General features: G+C 43.9%; 2 protein-coding genes across 2 annotated transcripts in view; one reads left to right on the forward strand and one right to left on the reverse strand.

Annotated features, from left to right (window-relative positions):
* Positions 1 to 5,428: 5,428 nt before the first annotated feature.
* Positions 5,429 to 14,060, reverse strand: LOC133117037 (synapse-associated protein 1-like). Its single transcript, XM_061227108.1, has 9 exons — positions 13,704 to 14,060; positions 12,574 to 12,692; positions 12,296 to 12,362; positions 12,083 to 12,156; positions 11,713 to 11,852; positions 10,998 to 11,152; positions 9,910 to 9,968; positions 8,492 to 8,639; positions 5,429 to 7,461 (listed from the first exon to the last, which is right to left on the reverse strand). The coding sequence occupies exons 1-9, from the start codon at positions 13,894 to 13,896 to the stop codon at positions 7,334 to 7,336; spliced, it is 1,083 nt and encodes a 360-aa protein (XP_061083092.1). The 5' UTR covers positions 13,897 to 14,060; the 3' UTR covers positions 5,429 to 7,333.
* Positions 14,061 to 15,867: 1,807 nt separating this feature from the next.
* LOC133117003 (protein Shroom2-like) overlaps positions 15,868 to 26,079 on the forward strand; it is a 39,211-nt gene continuing 28,999 nt past the window's right edge. Inside the window, exon 1 of the mRNA XM_061227055.1 lies at positions 15,868 to 16,197. Coding sequence (XP_061083039.1) covers positions 15,970 to 16,197 — 228 coding nt within the window. The 5' untranslated portion in view covers positions 15,868 to 15,969. The remainder of the gene's footprint in view (positions 16,198 to 26,079) is intronic.

A 26,079-nucleotide genomic window follows, 5' to 3' on the forward strand; every position in this document is an offset into this window, starting at 1 on the left:
GAGAGAGAGAGAGATCTAGCGAACGAACTGGAGTGTTCCGTGTCGTACCTATTTGCTGGCTGGTGGAAAACGATATTTTGTGTGTGGAAAAGTGATACTTTTGAACTTTTATTTAATAAAAATATTTCCATCATTAAGAGTCTACTTAAAAGACTACTTGTGTTTGTTCTACTCATTAAGTCTAAACCAATATCCTACTCAGTGCATTCTTTAGCTAAAACACAATTAACCCTTTAAGGTGTAAGATCGCAAATATGCGATTAAAATATTTTAAAGCTCTAGAATACTTACTTAGAAGAAGAAAATACATTAAAAATAAAACGACTTTTCAAAAGGTCAGAATGTCAAAGATATGAGTGTAGGCCTATAGTTCGATAGGGTACACTTTGGGATGATACAGACTACGCAGCTTAAATTTTACACACCAGCCAATTCATACAAATAGAAGAGTGTACAAAAGTGTATGGGACTCAAACCAACAAGCTCTGGGTTATCAAGTAGTTCCCACCCCGCTGTCAACGACTACTGCCTACTTCCACGCGTTCCCTTTATAGTGACCCAAGTACAATGTAAAGATCCATGATTAAGGGGAAGCTCTAAACACAATCCCTGATCAAATCTCCTGAATTCAGTTCCTGATTTTTATTTGGTCTATAAAGTAAATTTTAACGGTTACATGCCGTGACATTTCAGAATCATAAATAGTAATTTGGTTTCTCACGGAACACAGGCCCATTATCTGACTGTTGTTACTCAGTTTCCACAACAAGCGAACAGCGTCTCCACCGTAAGGGCGTCAATATGGGTTTATATATAGTGTTTCTACGTCGCAGACTGGCCTACATTGCTGCGAACAGTAACATGCAATATGAGCTGTTGTGGCATGCGGCGGCGAGGATGATGACCACGAATACAGTGTCCGTAATAGGATTGCCTCGAACAGACTGGCGTCCATTTACGCCACCCCCCACAAGCTGACCCAGCGGTTTTAATGCGCTTATGGCACGGGAAGGATTTCCAAATGAGATTGAGCATATAAACACAATCTCCGCAGTAATTTGCAGAGATTGAGCACACGGACACAACTATAAAGCAAAATGTCAAGTATAAAATCTCTGCGATTTACTATTGACTTCATGTATTAAGCAGAAGTTAATGAGGAGAATCATTCTTGTAGAGAGTTCTCAAAACACCAGCAGAAGACAGATCTCTTTAACAAGAGTGTACAAATACCACATCGTAGGGATGTGGTTGCTCATACCAGAGAGCGTGTGGCTCTCTCTTGGGTTCCTGTACATGTCGGAAGATGTGTAATATTGCATGACTCTACCTGACACTTGCTACTGCTATCTGCGTTTTCCATGGGCCAGACAGGCTCGGGTTTATAGGATATTCCGATTAATTTAGCTCCTCAAGCAAATGGAAACTTAGACTTTGGCACATCTCTTGCTTTGAGTAGATAGGTGGAGGGTTTTAAGTACCAGCTTTTGGCACCGGATTCCCATTAATATGTAGAGGACATTTAAGTTTACTACTATGTACACGATATCTAGTTGGTCCTTTGTTTTTTGTGTAAATCAATACTAGAAGCGTCCATTTCTCAAGAAGCATCATATTTTGTTAAATCCAGTCGCTACATTCTTCACCAAATCATGTCTCTTTGCTGAAGTGCTGCTTTCAAATAACTAAACTGTAAGATTAGATGAACAGTAATCAGATTAAATACAACAATTTACAATATTATTATTCAGTAATTACTGGAACAGTTCGCAACTGATGTTAATAAGTAAACAAACATTTGGATTGTAACTGTCCAACTAACTATAAGTTAAACATTTTTATTACCCCGTTGTGGTCCTGTTTTTCTAATTAATAACATAATAATAAGGATACACAACTATTATTACTAGTAAAATTACATGAATTACAGCTGACTATTGGCAGTACAATAACTGAGCATTTATAAGTGAAATGGAAAAATTATTCTGGATTTAAAAACCTGAAAAATCTAGGAGAATTTAAGCGTTATCTTCAATATCTCAAGATCTTAAGCTTCACGATAAAGGCCCTGACTGACTTGTGCTCTGTCTGCCCTTAAGCGATCTGAGCTGGCGAGAGGGTTCAAGGGCAGGACAGGAGGGAACAGTACGGAAGAACGGAATTTAAAACAGAAACCGAACGCGAGCCTTGCGAGCCTGGGCTCATGAAGTAAACGATGCGGCGGTTAGAGAGACGTTGCGTTTGCTTTGGCCCAACATGCGGCACTGACGGGCAGAGGCGGAGTGAAAGCCTCAGCGGGTAGGTGTGGACACGTCTACAGGTGAAAATGGGGCTGCCAGGTGCTTCGTCTTGCAAAAGCACTGGTTCCCAGTGTATCGATGAACCCTGTGGTCTGGTATTGACTCCTCACCATGCCGCAGGCAACAGAGGTGGAATATAATTCCCTGTAGGAAAGAGAGAAGGATGGTGGTCCCTGTTTCATCGCCCGATGAGGTTACTCTCGCTGTGATGTCTACATCTATGATACATTATAAACATACTTATGATGTGTTATAGTCGGCTCATAATTCAGTATAATTGTAGTTATAAGCACTCATAATTGTAGTTATAAATACTCATAATGCTTTATAATATTGTTTCTTAAACGTATGATTACATATAAGGGCAAGTATAATAATGCTTTCTAATTGCTGGTCACTTATTTTTTTACTTAAATCTTGCCAGGTGGGTTATGTGATTTTCAAGCAAGAAGGGTCCATCTTCACGTAGCTGCAAAGTAACCACCCACTTAGTTTGTATAGCCTATAAAAGTGCTGTGACTACCATCCATGTTTATATTTATATTTTAGCAGCTGCTCATGATACCACAAACATATTCTAAGTGGTTTTCATGGTCTGTTATGTCTTCTGTGGTTAAAATGAATCCAAGACAAGAATTACCACAAACATATATGTATGTGTTAAGCAAGTGGCAGCCTCGTCAATTTCAGCGGAGAGGCACTTTGAAAAGACTGACACTGAAAGTCCAAATGAAGCATCATCATTAACCCATCCTGTTAGGTCATTGCAGTGACTGACCAGAAAATTGGTTGAAGTATTGTGGGTACATTTTTTTAAAAGAAAATATTTAGGGTGATCAGCTATTACCATGGTGAGATTTGGCTCAAGTTTCAGAAACTGCCCTCATTAAAGAATGACAGAAGAATGCTTGTCAGGCAAGAACGGGTAATTCTGCTTTTTGCATAACCCTGCACTGTTTCAAGCATTGTTTTTAATAGCCAAAGGGTATCTGCTTCGATTCTGATGTTATATATGCTATTATCAATGCTTCCCAATTTATTTTGTAGAATTTCCACACATGCCCCATTGTCTGCGGACAGAATTGAACCTGAACCCAGCTCCTTTACTGCACATTATGAATAGCTTTTTCTTAAATGTAAAACCTTTTTTATTTTATTTTCTGAGAAATTATGATAGCAAGGGAGCATGCTCCTTCAGAGTACAACAATAGGAAAAACAAAGTTGCACAGCTTTTCTTCAAAGCAGACAGTGCCACCAGTCTACTAGTTTTTTTCTCGGATTCTAGCGAATTTGAGTACACATCCGGTGGGTTTACCATTATAATTAGCACCGTTACTATATTTGACAACCGCCCTCCTCCCCGATAGTTCCACTGCGGGGCGAAGGGCATGCTTATTTCCTTTCAATATGTTTCCCCTCTAACCATAACGTTTCACTCTTGTTTTCTTTTAAATGGTTAACTATTTTTGAAAGGACACCGAGTCGTGAGATTTGCGCCGCACCGTAGTCCAGGTGTCTGAATTTAATTGCGGGATTTCCCTTAATTCTATTCATAACCAAACAATGACGTCGTCCTACTGTAAACTCCCCGGTCTGCTGTAGCCACTAATTGAGTTATGCGTGTTGCTACGGTTCAAAAATTGCACCGATTAAGTTACACGACAGCATATTATCCAATCACATCCATATTTGATTGAAAACACGTTGGTCAAACGTTACCAAGGTAATATCCAGCTATTTTCAGTCACGAACTGTTGTTCAGCGCCATCATTTAGCGCCATCATGTGGTTTGTTTGAATAAAGCACTGAGTTCACGTAGGTTTGTGTCCAAATCAGGGGTGCGTGCGCAACTCCGGTCCCGGAGAGGTGATCTGTGAGCTGCTTTTTGTTCCAACCAATTACCTTAATTTAGTTTTCTGACAGCTCAATAAATTATGTTTGTTTACTCCTGTACTTAAGCGCAGTAAAGCTAATAATATCAATATATTATTTAGCGAATTAAATAATTAAGAGCAGAAGTTGGCACAAAATTCTGAAGCGGATCAGCAACCCTGTTCCAAATGAATGCTTTTGGGCTTATCGTTATTTTGCTATATGATCATGTTTTTAATTGGCCTTAAAAGTTGTGAGATCTCCCACAATGAAACAGGAACAATGAAAGAGTGATGAGAGACATTGCAGTCAATTATGTGTCTTCCACATCACATTAAGATGTGTGGCAAAGGTAAGGTGTGGTAAGGTGAAGACTTTGCATGAGGGTGAGGAAGCTGATGATTGATGAACTGGGTAGGGGTGGAATCTGTACCATTGACTGTCCACTGAGGTATTATTTTGAATCTGATGCATGCTTCAAACAGTTGCAGAAGGCAGAAGGCGAACAGCACCTGACTTTCATTGGTCCTCATGCTGACAAATACCAATAACAGACTTCAAAGGCAATCAAAAGCTTAGAATCAAGACTAGATACTGAAAGCTCTTAGACCTGCACCAAGAAAGCAATTGGACTCACAGTTAGCTCACTAATCAGACATTTTGTGAAGTCATCTGTCCTAAACATTGTGGCACCCAGAACTGGGGGACTGTGTATAAAAATTGTGTCACCGAAACATCTAAATAACAAAAAATAACCGCAATTGTTTGGTTATGAATTGAAAATTGTGAAGTTGAGCCAAATACAGAAAAAATATATCCCAGGATTTATGAAGCTCACTGGATATGAGGCTCAATGTAATTTTTCCACAGAAAGTGGTCCAAACTCATCCCCATACATTGAGGAAGGAATGCCTCCTGAGGAAGAGGCCAGGGTTTCCTGTGTCTTAAGATTCTAACCCAACCCTTCATTTCTCAAAAAATCCCCCATATTTAAATGACTCTTACGGAAATTCCAAGACTAATCCTCATACCTCCTTTCAAAGCTACCCCCCCCCCTAAATCTTCTGAAAATCACCCACATTTAAATGACTATTACAAAAATTCCAAGACTATTCCCCCAGATCACACACGCACAGACACACAGACACACAGACACACACACACTTCATTGAAGTGCTTCATTCATACTGCACCCTAAAGTTATGAGAAAATGAGCTCCTTCCAAACGGGAATAAAAATGACTGTAGACATATCATGCCAAGGAAAATGTTTTTATTTTAATAGTGACAGAAATGAACAAGATAGGCTTTCACATATTCCATATTACATGTGAAGGTTTTACTTATTCCACCTTACTAAATATCACAAGAATGTCATTTAGAAAACATTGTCATTGAGGAACCCATCAAGTCCAACAACCACCAAACCTTTTAAAGAGAGAATTAACACAGAATGAATATCGAGAGCGGTAGAAAATCAAAACTCACCCATTGTACTAAAAGAGATTAAGCCGTTCAGTGACACATATAGAAGTAACTTACAGAAATCAACAATAAGACCTTTCCACTATTCTCCCCAATCCACAGACATGGCAAAGCCATATTGGCCTTGCAGTCGTTTCATAATTGTCTTAAGAATAGTGAAATCTTTTCAGGTCATTGGAGTAAAGGCAGGCCAACGCGGATGCATTCGCTGTAACCAGGGAAAAGGGCAAAGGATGATTTAACATGTTGTCATTCTCTTTGGTCACACAGCACATTCTTTTCCTTCCCTGCGATTGGCCAAGACACAGCACAGAAGGAGGAAACCGTCCTATCGAATACTGCATCCAACCCTCAAGATGTGGAGCTTAGAAAAAAGAAGAATGTCAACAGCAAAATGTGGGGTTACATTTTATACGTAGATGAAAGCTTGTAGGGCTGCAATACAAATGCTGTTATTTAAAAAAAACAAAAAAAAACAAAACTCCAGATTAGAAGACACTGCATGGTAACCGTTATACACTCCATGTATGACTCACACACGTGATTGTGGTCCCTTGCGTTGGTGGAGTTGACTTCTTGGATTTTGTTTGATTTTTAAAAAAAGGCCTTCAAAATCTTAATTTCCAAAATACAAAAATACACAGCGTTGAGGACTGAGATGAAAAATGTTTGTGTGTCCATATACAATAATGGATTTTAGATTTTTCACACCAATATGTGGGAATGCATACTGTCAGTTTGCAGTTCTGAACTTGATCTACATACTATAAAATAAATACCCCTCTTGCCTATTATGGAAAGAAATAATGTAGACTAAAATTAGATGGGTAGGAATTTACAATACGGTTACATGAATTGGCAATAACTAATGTGGGTGTTAACTAACTACTGAGAAGTTAATCTGTACAGCTTTATGTATTTGTACATGGTTAATTAATAACTACATTAGTTAATGCCAACTCATGTACCCTTAAAGTGTGACCATTAGATGTATTGGTGGCAAAAAAATAACATTTCATGCTGTAATTCAGCATAACAGTTTTCACAAGGTGCCTGAATCAACTTCATCAATTATAATTCCATGATCATAAACCGTGTTCCTGACCTGGAACATGAGGCTCTGTAAAGTGCTAAGAGATGAGTGTTGTGCCTCTTTGCCACTGCAGGGCTGCGGTCAGGCCTGTTCGCTCCCTGCAGGTCAGGATCTTTTATGTGGCTTGTGAGCTGTGGAGGGAGCTGTCTGGATGCCCAGTTACGTGTATGTGACTGCCACTGAGGCTTGAGGTGCGCGCAGTCCGACAGAGGAGCGTGCCCACATCTTTGACCGAGGCAAACGACCAGAGGTAGACCCAAGTGATGTGGATTCTGGCCTTTCTGAGAAACGCTCGGCCTTGCGCGACGGGTGAAGTCCGGGAAACGTGTGCAGACGAGAGGGCACAGTATGACAGACAGCTGGGGGGCGGGACATCCGCTCCCACAGAGGGCCGGCGAGCACACGCCAGCCTGGTTCGAGCTCTGCAGCGGCCAATGGGCTTCCGCGACTGCTTGACCTGGTCACTGTCCGTGATGTCATGTTCCTTTTGCGGCGGTCCCCCCCCCCCCCAGTCGTGGAGGATGGGGGGGGGTGGAGGGTGGGGGTGGAACGGGGGAGGTCGGATCGGCCCGGGACAGCTGACCTAGCCCTCCGCCTGCAGCATCTCCTCAATCTCCCGGTCCCAGTTGTCGTCGCGGTTTTCAGACTCCGTCACCACCTCGTACTCCTGCAGCTCGCGCTGGAGCTCCTTCTCCCATTCAGCGGTCTCGTCTGAAAGCGAGACGGCACAGAGGATCAAGTGCCACGCCGTCCCGGGTCAAAATAACCACACCGCGTTTATCGGGACTGGTTTCCAACAGTTATTTTTGTCTAAATGTCTAAGTTTAATTAAGCATTACACATTTATTAAAATAAGCTTTGTGACCACACCAGAAAAGAATGTTCTGGAAAAGTACAGCACAGAAAGTAAAAATAACAAGACGGCAACTCTGACACAGACGGTCCTGCCTGTGGCCCACACAGGTCAGCTACGATTGGGTGAACTGGACTGGACATAATAATGACATCACAATATATATTGTGTCATTTTATCATTCTTTGTACTATCAGCCAAGAGCTGGGGTGGTACACTAAAAATGTCAAGGATGAAATGAATCATAATGACCTCATCCTTTGATTTTCTTTTAAGTTGATCCATTAATTTAATTTCGCACAGCTGAAAACGGGGGGACAATGCAAAGCAAGGCAAAAACAGCCGTTTCTGTAAATCGGTAAAACGTATGTGCATGTAAATACCATGAGATGCATTCAGATTGTTTACTTTTGTTTCATTCATCGTATGATCTGAAATCCAAATGCTTGAAGTATACTACATTACATTAAGCAGATGTTTTTATCCAGAGCTATGTACAATAAAGTGCAAATACTAATGAGCATTTGGGTTTGAGATCAAAAGATGAACAGGGAAAATAACACACTTCACTCAATGTAGTGTTTGAGAATTTCTATAGCGGTAGGGTACTCCTCTTCATCCCTACCGTTTACCTGCTCTGGTCTCGGCTCTGCAGTTCAGACTTCTGCAACATTCCCAGAAGTCTATTCAACTCAGCAACGTTCCCTAAAACCAATCGGCTGGCTTGGCACCCGGCTGCAATTAAGGGCCGCAGATAACGCAGTCCTCCAGCAGCAGGGCTGAGGAGCTGCTTTTTTAATACATGTTCCTGGTGTCTTCTCTAGAGTCCAGCGCTCTACTCACCAGCCCGATATCGGCAGTTAAGCCCGCTGAAGAAACCAAGCTCACCGTCAGGGGCGGACTCCTCAGGCTTCTTCTCCAGCACCAGCTGCTCCATCTCCTTCCGCAGGTCGTCCTGGTCGATGTCGCACGAGTCGAAGGCGTCGCTGACGAACTCGGACACGCCGGGGCTGGTGGATATCTCCTCGTCCTCGTGCTGCCGCGGTGGAGACGGCAACATGAGAAGATAAGAGCGGCTGACCTTGCGTGGCTTTCAGTACACCAGCTGCTCGACCTTGAAATGGTGAGCGCCCATGGCGTTACAGGCCAATCTCGAAGGACTGGCTCACACTGCCTCAAAGCAAACGTAGGCTAAAAGCCATGTTTTTGTCTGGCAATAAGATATCAGTGCTTTTGTTTGTGAGATGTGGAGTGCACGTCCAGGCTTGCCGGCAACCCATTTTTTTTTGCCTTGTCAGAAAAAACATTCACTTATATTTGGTGGAAACACAGTAATACAAAATTACACCCTTTAAAAACATACGGTTCTGCATTCCCAGGAAATGGTGAACCTCTATAATGTCGCAAGTAAACCAGCATGTTAGCGAATTACAGATGTCGGTCACATGTAATGGATAATTACAACTCATGCAAAAGATTGATCTGGTTGTTTTTTATAGTATTCTGCTAACCCTGAGTCCCCGCCCCTTTTGTCAAAATGTCTGCGCATGTTTCAACAATTGAAAGGCCATGACAGCTGACAGATTCACAGCCAACAGTGGTCAACAATAAATGCTACAATCTCATCAAAACTTCAGGAAGAACGACAGCCCCCTCATTAATTAAAATATTACCTCCGCACACTCTCCTACATTTGTGTAAACAGGCCGTAAAGTGTAAACTACAACATTACATTTTAATCATCTCATTAAATGCGTGTGACAATAACGGAGTCCAACTGTTGTTGGATTCAACACAAGGTTGATTAGAACTGTGGTTCACGCACCTGCTAACTGAACTGCAACGACAGGAAGTGGCAGACTCAATCAACGCGCCATCTTCTCAGGTTTTCCCCCTTCTGACTCACTTATGAAACTTTGCTAAACGATGTTTAATGGTGAACTGTTCATTTATTATGGCCACTTACGTACTTTTCTAGTGATTTCTGCTGAGGAAGGAACCGCTGAGAAGAACACTGAATAAAGCACCGGTAAAGGAGGCTGCCATTTCCGGTTGAACACAAAAACAGCACCGTTCACCGATTCAATGCGTACATTACACTCTCTTGAGGTACCTTTGATTGGAAAAGCACTAAAAAGAAACGTTTTCACACGAGTTTGGGGATTAACGGGCGGTGTTTCTCCCACTCTGGACTTCCCATGATGGTCTCTGTGAAATGTTCTGTGACAGTGTATTCAGTTTCATGCTGAATACATGAATCGAATCCAGCTGACAGAGACACACCAATCTGCATGATTTCTGCTTACCTCATTGGCCTTTGCTGTTGTCTTGATGGCGGTGGGAGGGGTTTTTGGCCTGATGTTCTCTGAATCAAATAAACATTACCATCAGAACAAAACTGCAGCACTATTCAGCCAACAGAACATGGGCCACCTGAAAATATTATTATTAACTTATAATAATGGCTTAAAATTCAGACAATATGTTGAGCCTACAATTCTATGTACCCAAGTCTATAGTAGATCCTCAATTAATTGAACAGTAGAGTGGTCTGTTTGAACTAAAAGACCAACTACCATGGGGTTTCCCCAACAATAGACCTTGCTACTTGGGAACTGAAAAATGCATTAATGACATTTGATAAGGAAGAGGCAATTCAATTAAATAATCTGTGATGTACACTCGGTGCGCACATTATTAGGAATTTATTACTTATTTTTTAAACTTATTAAGTCTTCTGCTGCTGTAGCCTATCCACTTAGAGGTTTGACACGTTGTGTGTTCAGATATGCTCTTCAGCATACCACTGTTGTACGGTGTGGTTATTTGCATTACTGTAACCTTCTTGCCAGCTTCGACCAGTCTGGCCCTTCTCCTCTGACCTCTCTCATGAACAACGTGTTTCTCCCTGCAGAACTGCTGCTCACTGGATATTTTTTGTTTTTCACAACATTCACTGCAAACTCTAGACTGTTGTGCGTGAAAATTCCCGGAGATCAGCAGTTCCTGAGACACTCAAACCACCCTGTCTGGCGCCAATAATCATTCCACGGTCAGGTCACTTAGATCACATTTCTTCCCCATTCTGACATCTGGTCTGAGAAACAGCTGAACCTCTTGACCACATCTGCATGCTTTTATGCATTTAATTGCTGCCACATGATAGTCTGATTAAATATTTGCATTAACAAGCTGGTGTACAGGTCTACCTAATAAAGTGCTCACTGAGTGTATAAGAAGAATGGCAAAATAGAGGACACTCTGAATTACTATTCATATCAATGCCTCATACATATAGTATACTATTTTGTGTGCCATCTGCACATGTTGCTAGGTGACGGAGCGTGCAGAATAATGCCTGACAAGTAGAATGCATTATTATTGTTATTTGCACCTGTCAGATGTACATCTTCAGGGCCAACGTTGCCCTTGTCCTCCTCCACTTTCTCTGCAGCCTGTTGCTGAGCTGCAAGAGCTGTCAGCTGGGCAGACTGCTTGATGAGGGAGACACGGTAGAAGTAGTTCCTCCAGAACACCGCCTCCTTCACTCTGCAATGACCAGCCAATACCATGGCATGACTATCTTTGTCATGGGACTTCTCAACCTGCTCTCTAAATTCAGAGGCACTCAGCTGTGCTCCAGAAGGGTTGAAATCCTGCACCATCTCCAGCTATCCTGACCAAAATAATATGGCTAAACCGGTTCCATAGAGGAGTACATGGGCCATCGACTGGCTGGTCCTGCTAATGTACTGGGTTTAAGCGTGGCAGTGTGCCCCAATGTCTGCCACCTTAGCTCTCCGGATCAGGTTTCTTTGTCCCAAGACTTTTCAGTTACAATTTAAGGGAAACCGAGAAGACAGTTGTTTGGATGACAATACAGGTATGATTTCAAGGGACTACACTGTAATTCTACTTTCGTGATGTGAACAGGAATTCTATAACTGTACATACAGCCCTTCAGAGATGTGTCACCACTGTACCTGCAGTCAACATTAGTAGTCACCAGTGAGAAATGCTCATTGTTTGGAGACCACAATGAACGGTCACCAACAGAAGTGCTCACTGTTTGGGGACCACGATGAACGGTCACCAACAGAAATGCTCACTGTTTGGGGACCAGGTCGAAGCGCATGCGGTTCAGGAGCTCGTCCTCCTGCAGCATCACCAGAGCAGTGGGGAACATCTGGTCAAAGTCAAAGTGGAACTGGACCCCAGCGGGGGGGTCCCGCAGGAAGTTCCTCCTGTCCTGAAAGGAGAAAGAGGAACCAGCTGTGAGCACGAGAGGTGACGGGACACTTCTAATCGTCAAGTAATTTCCACTCAAGAACGTAAGGTTAGAGGGACCCATGTTAAACACATTCCATTAAGCTCTAGGCAGTCAGAAAGCAGCACACAGCCGATGTGCTTAGAAATCAATTACAGTACCTACAGGCTGCAACAGGACACCTTCCCAAGACTGTATCCATGGATACTCACAGCTGATAAGGCCAAGATCTGCTGCTGTATGGTCTCTTCCTCGCTGTAGCCAACCCAAGGAGGCACTGCTGCATCTAATACAACGAAAAAAGGACTCGGTCATGCTACACAAAACACTTTGTTTGGCAACTTTTGTCCAGCTTTTGTGTATGTGTGTGTGTGTGTGTGTGTGTGTGTGTGTGTGTCATCACATGTTAAAATTCCACTACTCACCTGTCTTTTTTGCATTCTTTTCCTGGACAAACTTTTCCTGTTCTTTCTGGAAATCTCCTAGAAAAGTCTGAGAGGTGGGTTGAGACATATTTTTAAGAAGAGAAGAGATACAGTTTGGTAGTCTGTGTATTTGGAGCAAAATAGAAGATGAGTACACGTCATACATTGATTTGTACCATAAGAGTTTATTTTTGTAATTATGGCTTGCCAGGACGAGTGTTTCACAGAACATGACACAAAACATAACTCAGTTTCAGCAGCAAAAATGAAAAACAAACCTTGTCAATTATCACATCAATCTTCCCCTCTTCCACACTTTTCTTGATAGTCTGCGCAGTCTCGGTCACAGAGTCAGATATCTTCTTTGTAGCGGAGGTTGCAATATTATACAGGTAACCTGGACAAGAAACAGAAATAATATGCTGTTGTACCATTTACATTGTCATTTACAACCATCTTAAATGGGAATCACTTCTATATCAGTATAGTAACTTCAGTTAATGACAGCTCAACACAGAGGTACGAGACAAATGCGCTATTAATGGATGTCATAGCAAAAGGAATGGCTGACCCTAGGGTGTACTTTTTGTTTGAATATTGGAGGGTTGAAATGCACAGACCCTGAGTCTGGGAAAGAAATGACATTATTTGTAAGAATTTACAGATGTGAATTCTGGAGAATTCTGAAATATTGGTGAAAATATTTAAAACCACTGATCAACATATCCCAATCACAACAAAACATCCCTATATTTATTATATGAAAATATAATTATTGCTGTATTATTAGGGGTGGGGGTTTAGCCTGTTTTGTACAATGTACAGCCTGTTTTGTACAATGTCTACAATTTGGTCGACAATTTTTTGAGGGCTCAAAGACTGCATTTGGAATTGCATTGCAATTTTGTCCTATACCCCGAGATACAATATTGCCATGTTGCATTCCAAGCGACAAGGATAATGACAAGTGATGAGATAAACAGGGTCCATGCATCAGCCAGCAAACATTTGCAGAGTATCACGTGGCAGCCTTTTCCCTTTTGTTTGTAGCTACACCGAGAAAACTAGCTGTTCGGGTTAAATAGCAAACTGCCACCTTACATGTTAAGCAATCCTAAATAGGCAATGAGCTACTTTTTCTATTGCATTATGTCGGTCTAAATCTTGCTGCGAATTGCTGTTGGGAAGTCAATTTGACAGCACCATTTTAGTCCGAGTTAGCCATTTTGACAACTTTGACAACAAGAATAATTTCGCTCGTTAGCCAGTTCGCTCTTGAATTTAGCCTAGCTACTTTGCTTACATTTGATAGAAAACAGATTAGACGGAATAGCACGGAATAGATTGCACAGAATAGATTGAAAATGGTTGAAATGCACACCAGTGTTTGCTAGTTCAAACGACTCACCGCTGAAGCCTTTAGCTTGCTGGAGAAGTAGTTGAGCTGGAACCTCTTCATCCTGCACAGTCACCTCTTGTTTTTTAACTTCACTCTCTTTTGCTTCTTTTGTCTCCGCTTCTAGGACAATATCGCCCAGTTCATTCTCCGCTGGCTTTGCCGCTGTCTCTAATCCTAGCCACGTCCCCCAACCTTTGAACATTTTCGTTCCAAGAACTGTTTTATTTAATGGCAAAATGATCGCATTGACTCACATTTAGCTTGCTCCAATATGAAGATGCACGTCACCAGGAAATACAGGATATGTTGCAACGATGCACAGATTCTGCGCAGATGTACTGATCTGGACCTGAAATGGATTGGCTCAGGCTTTGCCCCTGAACTACAAAAAAATGCAAATAGCCGGTACGCATACATTACACATTTGTGAATCTTCATTGCATCTGCGCAGCACTGACCAGCTTGCCTAACAATAACTGCTTGCCTGTGCCTTTGTTTAAGAACGTTAGGCTACTAAATAGTCAATATTATACGAAAGGTATAAAAACACTATGAGAGGACACAAAAACACAGACCACATGCAGCAAATGAACCTACATTTGTAATACAAACACTGAAATCGTGTCCATCATGTGGTGTGTAAATAGGCATGCACACAGTTCTGTTTTACCCCGTGCAGGTAGGTATGTACACGCACACGCACACGCCGTTATCCAGTGTCATTTCAGAATTATTTTTGACACATTTTGGAGAGATCTACTTCATAGTGAGTGATGAAAAATGTTTCTTGTTTCGTGTTTCATCAATAGTCATGAAAAGGGGGGTAAAAATAAGTTTGATGCCTATGGTTTTCAAACAATCAATTTTTATATGTATAGCGCTTTCAACAAAGGGCCTTTGTCACAAAGCAGCTTTACAGAGAAACCGGTCCCCAAGAGTACGCCAAGGGCAACAGTGGCAAGGAAAAACTCCCTGGCTAACAGGAAGAAACCTTGAGCAGAACCTGACTGGGGGAACCCATCTGTCGCTGGTTGACACCGGTTTGTTGAAAGAATGGTTTTAAAAAGGAGAACAGATTAATAAAAATACATAAATATCCAATGAAAAAGTTAAAGCAGAGATTAGGTAGAGGGAATACTTAATAAAAATTGCAACATGAGAGTAAATGTATTGAAATTAAATCATTTTCCAATATGTATCTGTATCTGTGTTGTTTATTATATGCAGCCTTGTTTGTTATTTTTTATCAAGGGTGCCAATGTCAATAATTCTGGAGCCCACTGTACCGCTTGCTGAAGTATGACGTAGGCTAGTTGTTGCCAGTAGAGGACGCAAAAGTCCTTCACGTATTCCGTGTTTATCTCCCAGATAGGGACGATCCCATTTCCCATCGTGGTTACAGGTGGTTTGCTGACGGCAAGCCCCTGCTGGCCGATCCAGGTAGCTACCTCAATCCAATGTATGTTTTCCAAGCAGCACAGTAAGTTAAGGCTAGCTAGTTACGGAGTTATTTAAGCATGTGCCAAATTGTCTTTCATGACTAATTAATTTGGTCAGTTCGCTAAAACACAAATTATTCAAGAGAAGAGCGACTGGACAGCATTGAGGCAAAACTGATCGTGGAGTCCTGGAGTAAGCTATCGACAAAGCAAAATGCTCTTGCGAGACGTAGCGCGTTAGCTTGTCAGGAAACCTATTCCGCCTGTTGATACAAAAGGTTGAGGGAAGAGGATTTTAGGGGAGGAAGTAGCTAACACTAGCTAAGTTACCAAATTCACTATCTACTGCAATGGATGACTGGGAGAAAACGTGTGGGTATTATATATCTGAAGCTGGGGGAAACCGCGCTAGACTGATGTTTTGGGGTAAATTTAAACGTTTTTCGCTTTTACTATGAATGGCAACTTTGCTTGCTAGCCAGATTGTGAGAGAAACTGCTAGCGATAATCATAGCTTGGTAACTAATCTAATGTTAGTCTCGCTGGTTAACCAGATACAGTTCCACTTATCGTAGTAGCTAAGAATACGGTTTAATGTTTAAACACAGGATGGATATACCCCGCAAGTCGCATCGAGTAACAATGAGTGCTTAATTGTTGACGTCATTAACTACATTTGACAGCTTTGCATCTCTCGGATAAGAGTGATTTGCCGTATTGCTGGAAAACTTCTGTACTTTATCGAGACTGGAAGGCATTTTTGCCAGCGATAAATATTTTTCCTATATCAAATGAAACTCAAGACTTTGGAGGATTTTTGAACAAGCCTTGACAATATGCACACGTCTACGGAGCGCAGATCTGCTCCTCGATTTACAGCCAGGGAACACGAACATCCTAAAGGAATTATTTCGCACCAAGAGGAGATACCGGGGCCTTTGGAGCCGAGGGTCGGCAGTGGGGAAGGATGGAGGCTGGTCGATGTATTTCTCACCGGGGGTGCGCCGTGGGGGTTCAGCCTGAAAGGTGGCTTGGAGTACCACGAACCTCTCATCATAACCAAGGTAAGGAGATCCTTCCGCAGTGCCACGGAGAACCAGTCATCTGAAAAGAAGTTACAATTTTTCTACCTATAATTACAAACAAATACTGTAGCTTAGCTGAGTATGTGCGCGCTTGTGAGTGAACGTCCGTCGTAAGCATAATGGTCAAGAATGTGAGTGTAGCCAGCTACCTATTCGGTGATAATGGCATAAAATTTCAAACGTGGAAGTGTGTTGATATCTTTTACCCGGCTTAGTGAAAGTTGATGGTTTTGTATTTCAATTGGTTAAGCAGTTATCCTTGTGGTTGTACAAAGACTATGTAACATTTTGCATGCTTAAATCGAGTGCAATTACTATTTTAGACTATTGTAATTCACCATGTGAGCGCTGAGCAGAATGTGTGTGTGTGTGTCTGTGTGTGTGTTTTCAAGCCCTGATATACCCCTTTGTAGCACTCTTACTGTTCCTCAAGATAGTCTGTACACAAGAAATAGAATTCTTGAACCAGAGTACAAGACATGAACATTAACCTTTTTTTAATTTGTGGAGAAATATGCAATCCATTTTAAAATATTGAATGGGTGTCCACCTCCAAAGTAGATAGAGCTGCAATTTGTTTCTGAGATTATCTCACATTCACAAACCTTTTAAAGATAACACTGTGGGTGAGGATGTTTTAGTGTGTGGTCATTGTCCAGGTATGGGATCGCACTGTCCCAGCAGTTTCCCATTTCAATACCCATTTGTCAAAAAAACAAACAAACACATGAGTGTATATGTGGAGTTGTGCACAAAGACAGAGTGTTCAGAGTTGTTTGGAATGAGGTTTCAAGGTGTCGGGAAGGCGTGAATAGTACTCTGTTGTAATCAGCTGAGGAAATGACCATGATGACATTACTCAATCCTGAAAGCTCAGCGGATGGTGAATGGGGCTTGTGATCACTAAGTCAACATTACAAGTCCCTTTTTTCCTCATAGCTCAAAGTGACATCATCATCACGCGTTTGCACCCAGTTTCTGATACAATCTGACTCGACTGGCAGGTTTACGTAAGCTGCAACCAAAATCGTTCTCAGGGTCTCCTCCCAGGTTCGCTCCAGCCAGTGCACGTCGGTGTCTTGCGTGGCAGTGCAGTTTTCTGTTATGAGAGCACCTGCTTCAATGAAAGTGCTGGGAGGTATCTGTGTTGAGCAAAGGTGGCCTAGCTGGTCTATAAGTGAGCTTTTCCCATGGTGACTGAGTCAGTAATCGCGTTCATACAAAGCAAAAAGCAAACAAAAAGGAGCAGGTTCAGGTGGTGTTGCTACCTTTTTGTAGAAACATGCTGATGCCTAACACCCCCCCACACACACACTCACACACACACACACTCACACGCACGCACAGGATAAGAGATTTTAGTCATTCCATGAGTCATTCCCATTTCATTAAATACATTCTCATGGAACGAACAGGAAGGCAAGTTCATGCTGGCTCATATTGTGAAATCGCAGTGCGAATGAAAGTGAGTGCTCCATAACAGACTAAGTGAAGCCTAATGCAGTGCGTTGTCCTCCTGGACGGTAGCCTACATCCTGAAACAGAATTGCCCATGTTTTTGCAGGTGTCTCACTCTCGTGTCTTGTGGGACACACTGACCCTGGAGAAAAGAGGGAGATTTAGCCCCTGCTTTTCCTCTCCCGATGATGTCATCGGCCTGTCAGGCCGGGCATGTGGTTTGTGAACGCCTGGCTGGGTGCTCAGAATCCCTCACTCCGGAATATTCTCAACCTGCAGGGAACCTAGGAATCCCAGCGGAACATGGTTAAAGGCATGGCCACTCCTGGCCACTGCTATTACTTTACTGGAGACCAGCGATGATGAGCGTGACCTTGGCTTTCACCAGATAAATAACAGAAAACTCTGTTCTGCAGTTTTCCTGTTCTGTTTGAGTGCCGCGTTTCACAAGGGGAAAACATTTCACCTTTAGCATGTTCCAACACGTAAGGAACCATACTTATTTGTAATAACGTAGTCATAGTTGTGTGTGTGTGTGTGTGTGTGTATCTATGTGTTTACCTGTATTGGCTGCTTGTGTGAATGTTAATCATTGGCTGGTGCTCAAGACTCCAGCCAATCCTTTTTTGTGCATCTAGGCAGGCCTACATCTTTCCTGTGTACTCACCAAACCTATTAAGGCTTAATGGTGGGGTGTTATAATGGTGGGGTGGCTGGCCTGGGCTTCGAAGATGAAGTTTGCTCTCTCGCCTCTTGCCTCACAAGTTGAGTCAAAGACTGCACTTTGGGCTTGGCATCAGCAGGAGAAAAACATAGCTCGTGAGCAAGGGCCAGAGTTAACACTCAGGAGGCTGGAGGGGATTGCCCTGGACAGGCACACACAGAGGTGCAGTTGCTCTATTTGGGATCAGAGGTAACCGAGACATGAAGCTCAGAAGGCGAGAATTAAACGTCCAAATCCTGTCCATGCTTTGGGGTATCTGTGGAGACAGTACTAATACCACAGCTGATGTTGTTCGTGTCTGAGCAGAGTTGGGCGACAGTGGCTTCGGCGGTAAGAGCTGGCAGTTGGAGGGTTGCCGGTTTGATCCCCGGCCTGGGGTGTGTCGAAGTGTCCCTGAGCAAGACACCTCCTCCTAAAACTCCTAAAAAATGCTCCTGACGAGCTGGTTGGTGCCTTGCATGGCAGCCAATTGCCGTTGGTGTGCGAGTGTGTGTATGAATTGGTGAACGAGAAGCATCAATTGTACAGCACTTTGGATAAAGGCGCTATATAAATGCCAACCATTTACCATTTTACCATTTACAGTGCTGTGTGGATGAGCATCCAAAGCCTTTCATTCAGAGCAGTGCCTGTCCAGATAACTCCTCAAATCAGCACTTTGAGGCAGCTGTAAGGAATCTGGGTTAATCTGCCAGAAGCTTGAATTGACGTTAGTTGGTCAAAGGTTGATGGCCTATCAGAACCCAAGGAGAGGCATAAAGACACACATAGAGTACATGGAAGTACAAAGGGGTATGTGAAAAACCACCAAAACCATCTAAGTCTATGAGAAGGAAGCAGACATGCATACAGAAGTAACCATGGCATTTGCAGGACATTTGCCTTCCTGCTACCTCATTGATATGATTTTGTTTTGCAAAAGTGCTGTAAAGCTGAGGCCTGAACTACACCGTATTGTAATTGACCTGCCTTACTTTCACCCAGTTTGTTATTGACTTAAACTTTGGAACTGCAAGTATTACTTTACTTGGCCCAAATTCCTTCCCACGGGGGAAGGAAAAGTGGACAAAGACATATTGCAATATTTCTAACATACTTGGGATCATGGGCCAGCTGCATAATACAAATATTTTCACTTTTTTATTTGCTGGTGTACTCGAAAGTTTGATCCATTCAGGCTTCAAAGATGACGACAAAATCAAGTGTTCAGCTGCTGCGTCGCACCAACAGGAGAAACAACACTAGATCTAACAAAAACTGACAATGCATGTGAAACGGCGTGTCAGTTTACTGCGGGGTGAAAAAAATGTTTGTTTGGATGTTACAGATGTTTGTTGCGGATGTTACAGATGTTTGTCACGGATGTTATAGATGTTCGTTATGGATCTTACAGATGCCAACACGGCCAGAATGTGAGATGGCAGTCATGAGCGGTGCAGGAGAGCTATAAATCTCTGCTTATGATTTTGAGGAGGTCAGTGCGTAATACTCCAGGCTTCCGAGCAGATTTCTTCCCCGGTGAGCCAAAAATCGTCAAAAAAAAACCAGCAGGACGGAAGGAAATCAGTTGGTGTGTGAGACATGGTTTACTGCAGAGATGTTGCAGACCAGCACTCCTCTATTGTGTGTGTATATGGCATCTGTACGGCCTGTTCCACAATACTGCCCCACCTTCACTGCGAGGGGCACAGCCCGCTGTCCAACAGGAGCAGTTATCCCTCCGTCAAACTAAAGGGCTGACACTGACAGGAGCCAGACCCCGAGCGGGACAGTGCTGATCCCAGCCACACGGTGCCAGCGTCTGGTGGCCTGACCTGCTCTACCACGTGAAGGACACAGAGTGAAGGGCACGGTAGCAGGAGAAGCTACCTGACTCTCTCCCCTGAGCTGGTTAATAATCAGCCCAGAAAGACCTTGCGGGGTTAGTTTTTTGTTTGGAAGAAGGGGCGGGCGTGAGAGAGGCAGAAGTAGCTCCTGTTTGCGGTCTGACTGTGCCACTTCCATATTGACCCAACTGAGTCCGAAGTCCTCCCCAGCAGGTTTCTTTCTGCTGCAGCCCCAGAAAAGTAAGAATAAGTTTAAAAACACATTCCTCGTGCAGTTTTCGAGGGGGCGCTCAGACTAACACTACCGGCAGGGTGTGAATCGTACCCCAACGTGGGAGCTCAGTGGGAGTTTTTCGGGGTCCTGGCCAGTGCTGCTGCATCTCTGGAGCTGCCCCAGGGACTGGACTGAGGGGGAGTGTCGACACCTCAGCGGTTGGTGAATTTTTGTTAAATGTTTGGCAGGCTTGACTTTGAGCCCACCTTTCAGCTAAAGACTGTTTTACCGATTCTGTCTTAATGACCAGAATGGAGGGAGGAGTTAGGCTGAATGTGTCTGAGCACAGTTTCCATCTCAAAGGCATTTCTCCCAGCGCTGTGCTTAAAATGCATGTGTGTGGATGCCTATTTGAGAAGAACTAGAAACCATGTAAATGTGTGGGGATAGCAACAATAATCACCCACACCCTGACCCCACACACCTGTATGAACTGCAAGTCAGTGTAATATTTTAAAGGATGTTGCTTGTTGGATTCTGTAATTAGTCTCGACTGAATCTGTCTGAGCTGGACTCATTGTCCAATTACATTTCCAAAGGAGGTCTTTAGTGGTTGTGAAGAAGGGTGCTGAGATTCAGAATTACTGATGACATTTTCTGTCAACTGATCCGTTTAATCTTGTCAGACTGTTAATTTCTTTCTGTGGCACTGTATTTATGTGGCACCGCTCCCTTTTCACAGTTGTACATACTCTAACTCGCTGGTACATGTGGATTTTAGCTGTGCGGTTTGCTGAAGGCCACGCCTGGTGTGGATCGCTCTGGATTCAAACCCTCAACCGCTCGGTTTCAGGAACGTGTTTAACATCCCCTCCATCCCTCTCTCTCCTCTTTTCTCCCCCTTTCCCTCAATTTCTTCCCTCCTTTTTCCTGATGCAACAAGGCCAAATGTAGGGGTTCTTTAGACCCCTTTAGTATTCCTGGGGGTCGGGTTAAAGGGAAGGTGGGTAGTGGAGCTTGCTCGTCTACTACAAACTGTGGGGGAAAAAAAATGTTGAAGGTTGTTTTGGGATGTGGGGAGTGTTCAGAGAGCTGGAATAGGGGGAAGAGCCTTCTCCCTCTGTCTCAGGTGAGAGAGGACTGCTGTCATTATTTTTAGGAGTCTGAAAAGGTGCTGATTCATTCCTGATGCGTCATGGCGTGAGAAACCTTGCTCATCTTTAGCATGCTTCTCAGGAGCTCCGGCAGGGAATCCAACACCTACAGCGGCCAGTTCCTGCTGATGGTTTTTTCCCTCCTCATTTCCCCTCATTTTCCTCCCCATTTCACCGTAAATTTCTGCACATGAGGGAAACTCCAGAGCAGCACGTGTCCTGTTCCGCTCAGACGCGCCTGTGAAGCCGGAGACCAGCCTGCTGCTCTGCTCTGTGCGATCTGTACGCAGAACGGATCCCTGCCGCTGAGCTCATGGGGATGCTACACAGACACTGGCAGCGTTTTAATGCTGCGCTGGCCAAGTGTACGCACACTGGCACACAAGCAAAGAGACAGAGCGTGATCACAGTTGTCACAGTTTGACTGTGTGTGTGTGTGTGTGTGTGTGTGTGTGTCTTTGTGTGTGTGGGCCATGATTATCTGGGGAATAGTATTTTATGTAAATATGTTTGATATCAGTCTTGCAGCTTCTTTATGTTGGCTAAGACGATGCACTATGTCACTTTTGGAATTGGACGCTATTCATTTTTTATTTTCCATTGTGTATATGCAGTAGTACTCTGGTTGTCCTGCCAATAAAGTGGTGTCTTTTTAACTGGAGACAGAGTGGAAGTGAGTTCTGAGTCAAATGCGGGGAGCAGCACACGTTCACACGTTCTGAGTCAAATGCGGGGAGCAGCACACGTTCACACGTTCTGAGTCAAACGTGGGGAGCAGCTCACGTTCTGAGTCAAACGTGGGGAGCAGCTCACGTTCTGAGTCAAACGCGGGGAGCAGCTCAAGTTCTGAGTCAAACGCAGGGAGCAGCTCACATTCTGAGTCAAACGCGGGGAGCAGCACACGTTCACACGTTCTGAGTCAAACGTGGGGAGCAGCTCACGTTCTGAGTCAAACGCGGGGAGCAGCTCACGTTCTGAGTCAAACGCGGGGAGCAGCTCGCGCTGTTTGTCCTCCGATAGGCCGCGTGTGACGTGGGTCTGGCGCTAGAGGGAAGCCTGTTTCCTTGGCGATTTCAGAGCCACGCAGAATGTCAGTCAGAAGCTTTGGCTGTTTCTAATTAAATTTAGAACCGGCAATGAGACCGACTTATAGCTCACATTGCTGCGTATTTTACTGAAGTAATAAAGGTTAGGTACCTTAGTCCAGGGTCCATCTGTGAATCGAACATGTAGCCTCTTGAGTAACAAGTTCATCTCCCTACCCTTTATAGCTACCACACTGGTCTGCTTAACGTGGTCTTTACCCATCATGCCTCACTGTCCTCTAATGCCGCCTCAGTATTTGCAGATGAAAGACCGCAGTAGTTCTGTGGAAGTGGATGGCAACAGAAGGTATTTATTTCTCATGGGAGGGCATATGTCCTTATTACCCAGAATCCAATAAAACGGAATCCGTATGAGTTCTGAATCGAGGGAAGAACAGAATAATTGCGATTATGCAAACCTGCAGACCCCCCCCCCCCCCCCCCCACACAGGATGTCCGCCAGCAGGAAACCGGCACGCTACTGCTCCGCTCGCTAACGCTGCGGCTGTCTGCAAGGCTGTCTATGCCCCCAACGCTCGCAGGGTGTAGGAGAGGAAGGGAACGGAACCGCAGGGCTGTAGAGAAGCGACGTGTCTGCCTATCTGCCCCCTGACCCTCCTCCACCACCATACAGGGTGTAGGAACAGTGCCTCTTACACTGCACAGTCTGTTACACCGCTCCAGACTGACACGTTTAGCCACTGCTGCTTGTGTCCTCTCGGTGTTTAACCTGTGTACCCCTGCCCTTCTCTCATCTCTGTGGTATATTAACTGAATGATCGTTCAGCCGTGTAATGTACCGAGACTTTAATTCACCTCCTGTTCGTGTATCGCTTCTCCCTGCCTTTCCCCCGCTGCCCTGTTAGTCTATGCGTGCAGTGCTTTCTCTGTGCTCTGTACGGTATCTTTGGGTTTATGAAAAGCTCTTTATAATCGCACGGTATCCCTGCCCCCACTTCTTTCCGTGGACGTGTTCGAGTCACGCAGGAATCTCGCAGGAAGCTGGCATTGTTTAAACGGTTTAAATGTTTATTGTTCCACTGACCACCTGACAGCCCCAGCACCATCCAAACTGCTCTTTTCCCTCCCTCCTCGGTGGAGGTGGAAGTTATTTTTGCGGGCGTCGCTTTCCCTGGTGTCTATCTTCACTCACCTCTGCGTTTGAAGCCCCTCTGGCTCTTTCAATAATAAACAAGAGAGGTCTGCACGTTAGTAGCACGTCATCGCTGACCGCGCGCCGCATTTTTGGCAGAGTGCGTGTTTTGGCACGGCTTGCTCAATCTTTAGGGGCCCGCTCTAACCGGCCCTGTTAGAGCTCCGCGTTGTAGACCGGGTCTGTGAGCGGTATTCCACCGTGTCCTGTATCCAGAGGCCCATCTTCAGACCCTTTACCTCTGCTCTTTACTGTCACGCTCTGGCCTGCTCTCGGTCCTCTGCTCCGGTGTGCGAGGTGCGCCTGTCCCACCCCGCCCCCCCACCCTCCCAAAACAAAAAAGATAACTCATTCCTGAGCACTCGGTGTCATTTCAGTAATGCTTTCATAATAGGTTGTTCTCGAACACGGTGACATTGACTTCAGTAATACTTTGAAGTTTTGTGTCCGGAGGCCAACATGTGAATTCTGGGTATCTTGGTTTGAGGGTGGCAAGTCTTTCAAACCTGTGTGTTTGACTTTCTCAGCATTCGGTAACAAGTAGCCTATTTAATAATACTAGTATTTTGGAGCATTCTCAGGCCTCTGGCAGAAAAGCCTGAGCTCTGCCCCCCTCCCTGGCCTCCATTCCGCAGCTCATGAGCCGGTGATGCTGATGCAGGGTGCAGGACGCGTTTCTAAATGAGCTCCCGTCCACACATTACTGTAATATCTCCACTTACAAGTTACGTTCATGGGTCACAGATGCAGTTACCCAGAATCCACTGCTAATGAGATAAGCTGTTCCGATAATTGCGGCAAAAAACATTCAGCATTTGTGGAACTTATTAAAATCACTGCTGCTATTAATCCCCCCACAAACCAAGAAGGTAAAGGGTGCCCCCCCCCCCCCGCCCCCCCCGCTATGAAAGGACACCAGGGAGTGGGACAAAAGCTTCTTTTTTTTTTTACTCCATGATCAAAAGGATTGAGGCTGAGTGAGTGGTCAATGTTTTTAGAGCAATTTGCTCAAGAAATGACTGGTCCAAATGTTGTAAGTCACAGTTCTTGACCTAACTTACTAATTTTTGTATATCACTGGCTGCAGCTAATGTAAAATACTATCCCTGTAGACCAATTTGTACTGAAAGTGTTTGGAATACAGTGAGATTGTTCTCTAGGTAACATGATGTTCACATTTAGGAGTCTACTCTGCACCAACAGGCACACAGGCAGTCAGGGTTTTTATTATCAAGCGATGTGCTGAATTGCTGCTGGTGCTCAGTAGGTTAGCCTCACCTTGACCCTGGTGGCTAATCCTATCGCTCGTTTGGGCAGATTAGGGAAACATGTGGGTGAGCTGTGCACTCGGCTGCTTCAGCGGCTTTTCTGTCTTTTATCCCTTCATTGCCAAAACAATATAAAAAAAGCAATGAAGGGATAAAAAAAAGTTCTGACTCCTTTTTTCAATCCAATTTGGTACTTTATCCTCTATATTGTTTAACTTGACCGTAACCATTTTGTTTTCAGTTTTAATAACCTCTTTAGCTGGGCAAGCCCACTTTGGGAGGGACCACTTCCTGCGTTACACCATATGACTGACCAGTGGAGAGTATCCCCCCAGACCCACAGGAATGGACTAGCCCATATCGATGGTCAGCTGATGCAGCCTTTTTGAGTGGCTTCTGCTTCACATTTCCTAAAAAGATTTTTAAATATATATATATTCTAGTGGCGGCCAGTCGGCCCATAAGTGGATTTGCTGGAATCTGCCATAGCTAACATGCTATCTAAAAGCTAGCATGCTACCTAATTGCTATGCTTGTGTAGTTGCAGCGGTGAACAAAAGCTCTGCTTTGTCTCCCTTTGTGTTAAGCATGCACTGTGTGGTGAGTTGTTAGGATGACAACCTTGACCCACCTCTCTCTCTCTCTCTCTCTCTCTTTCTCTCTCTCTTTCTCTCTCTCTTTCTCTTTCCCTCCTGTACAAAGACATACAAATGATCTAAAACTCAAGGAATCCAAAAGTGAATATGAGGTGATGTTTGGGCATGAATAGTGGAAACTTTAAAAATAAGTATAACACTAGTGCGATTAATCATAGATTTTAGTTGAGTCAAGTCCAAAAATGGTGGCAAGGTGGACTGAAATGTGGCATACTGGAGCCCAGGGTTGAGTGTGTAACAGGCTCTTATTTCTCTGGGTAATTACACTGAATGCAGTCCGCCACAGCACTGCGGAGGGGGTGGGGGTGGGGGTAGAGGTGATT

This window comes from Conger conger, chromosome 17 (assembly GCF_963514075.1).
Source record: "Conger conger chromosome 17, fConCon1.1, whole genome shotgun sequence".
Lineage (NCBI taxonomy): Eukaryota > Metazoa > Chordata > Actinopteri > Anguilliformes > Congridae > Conger > Conger conger.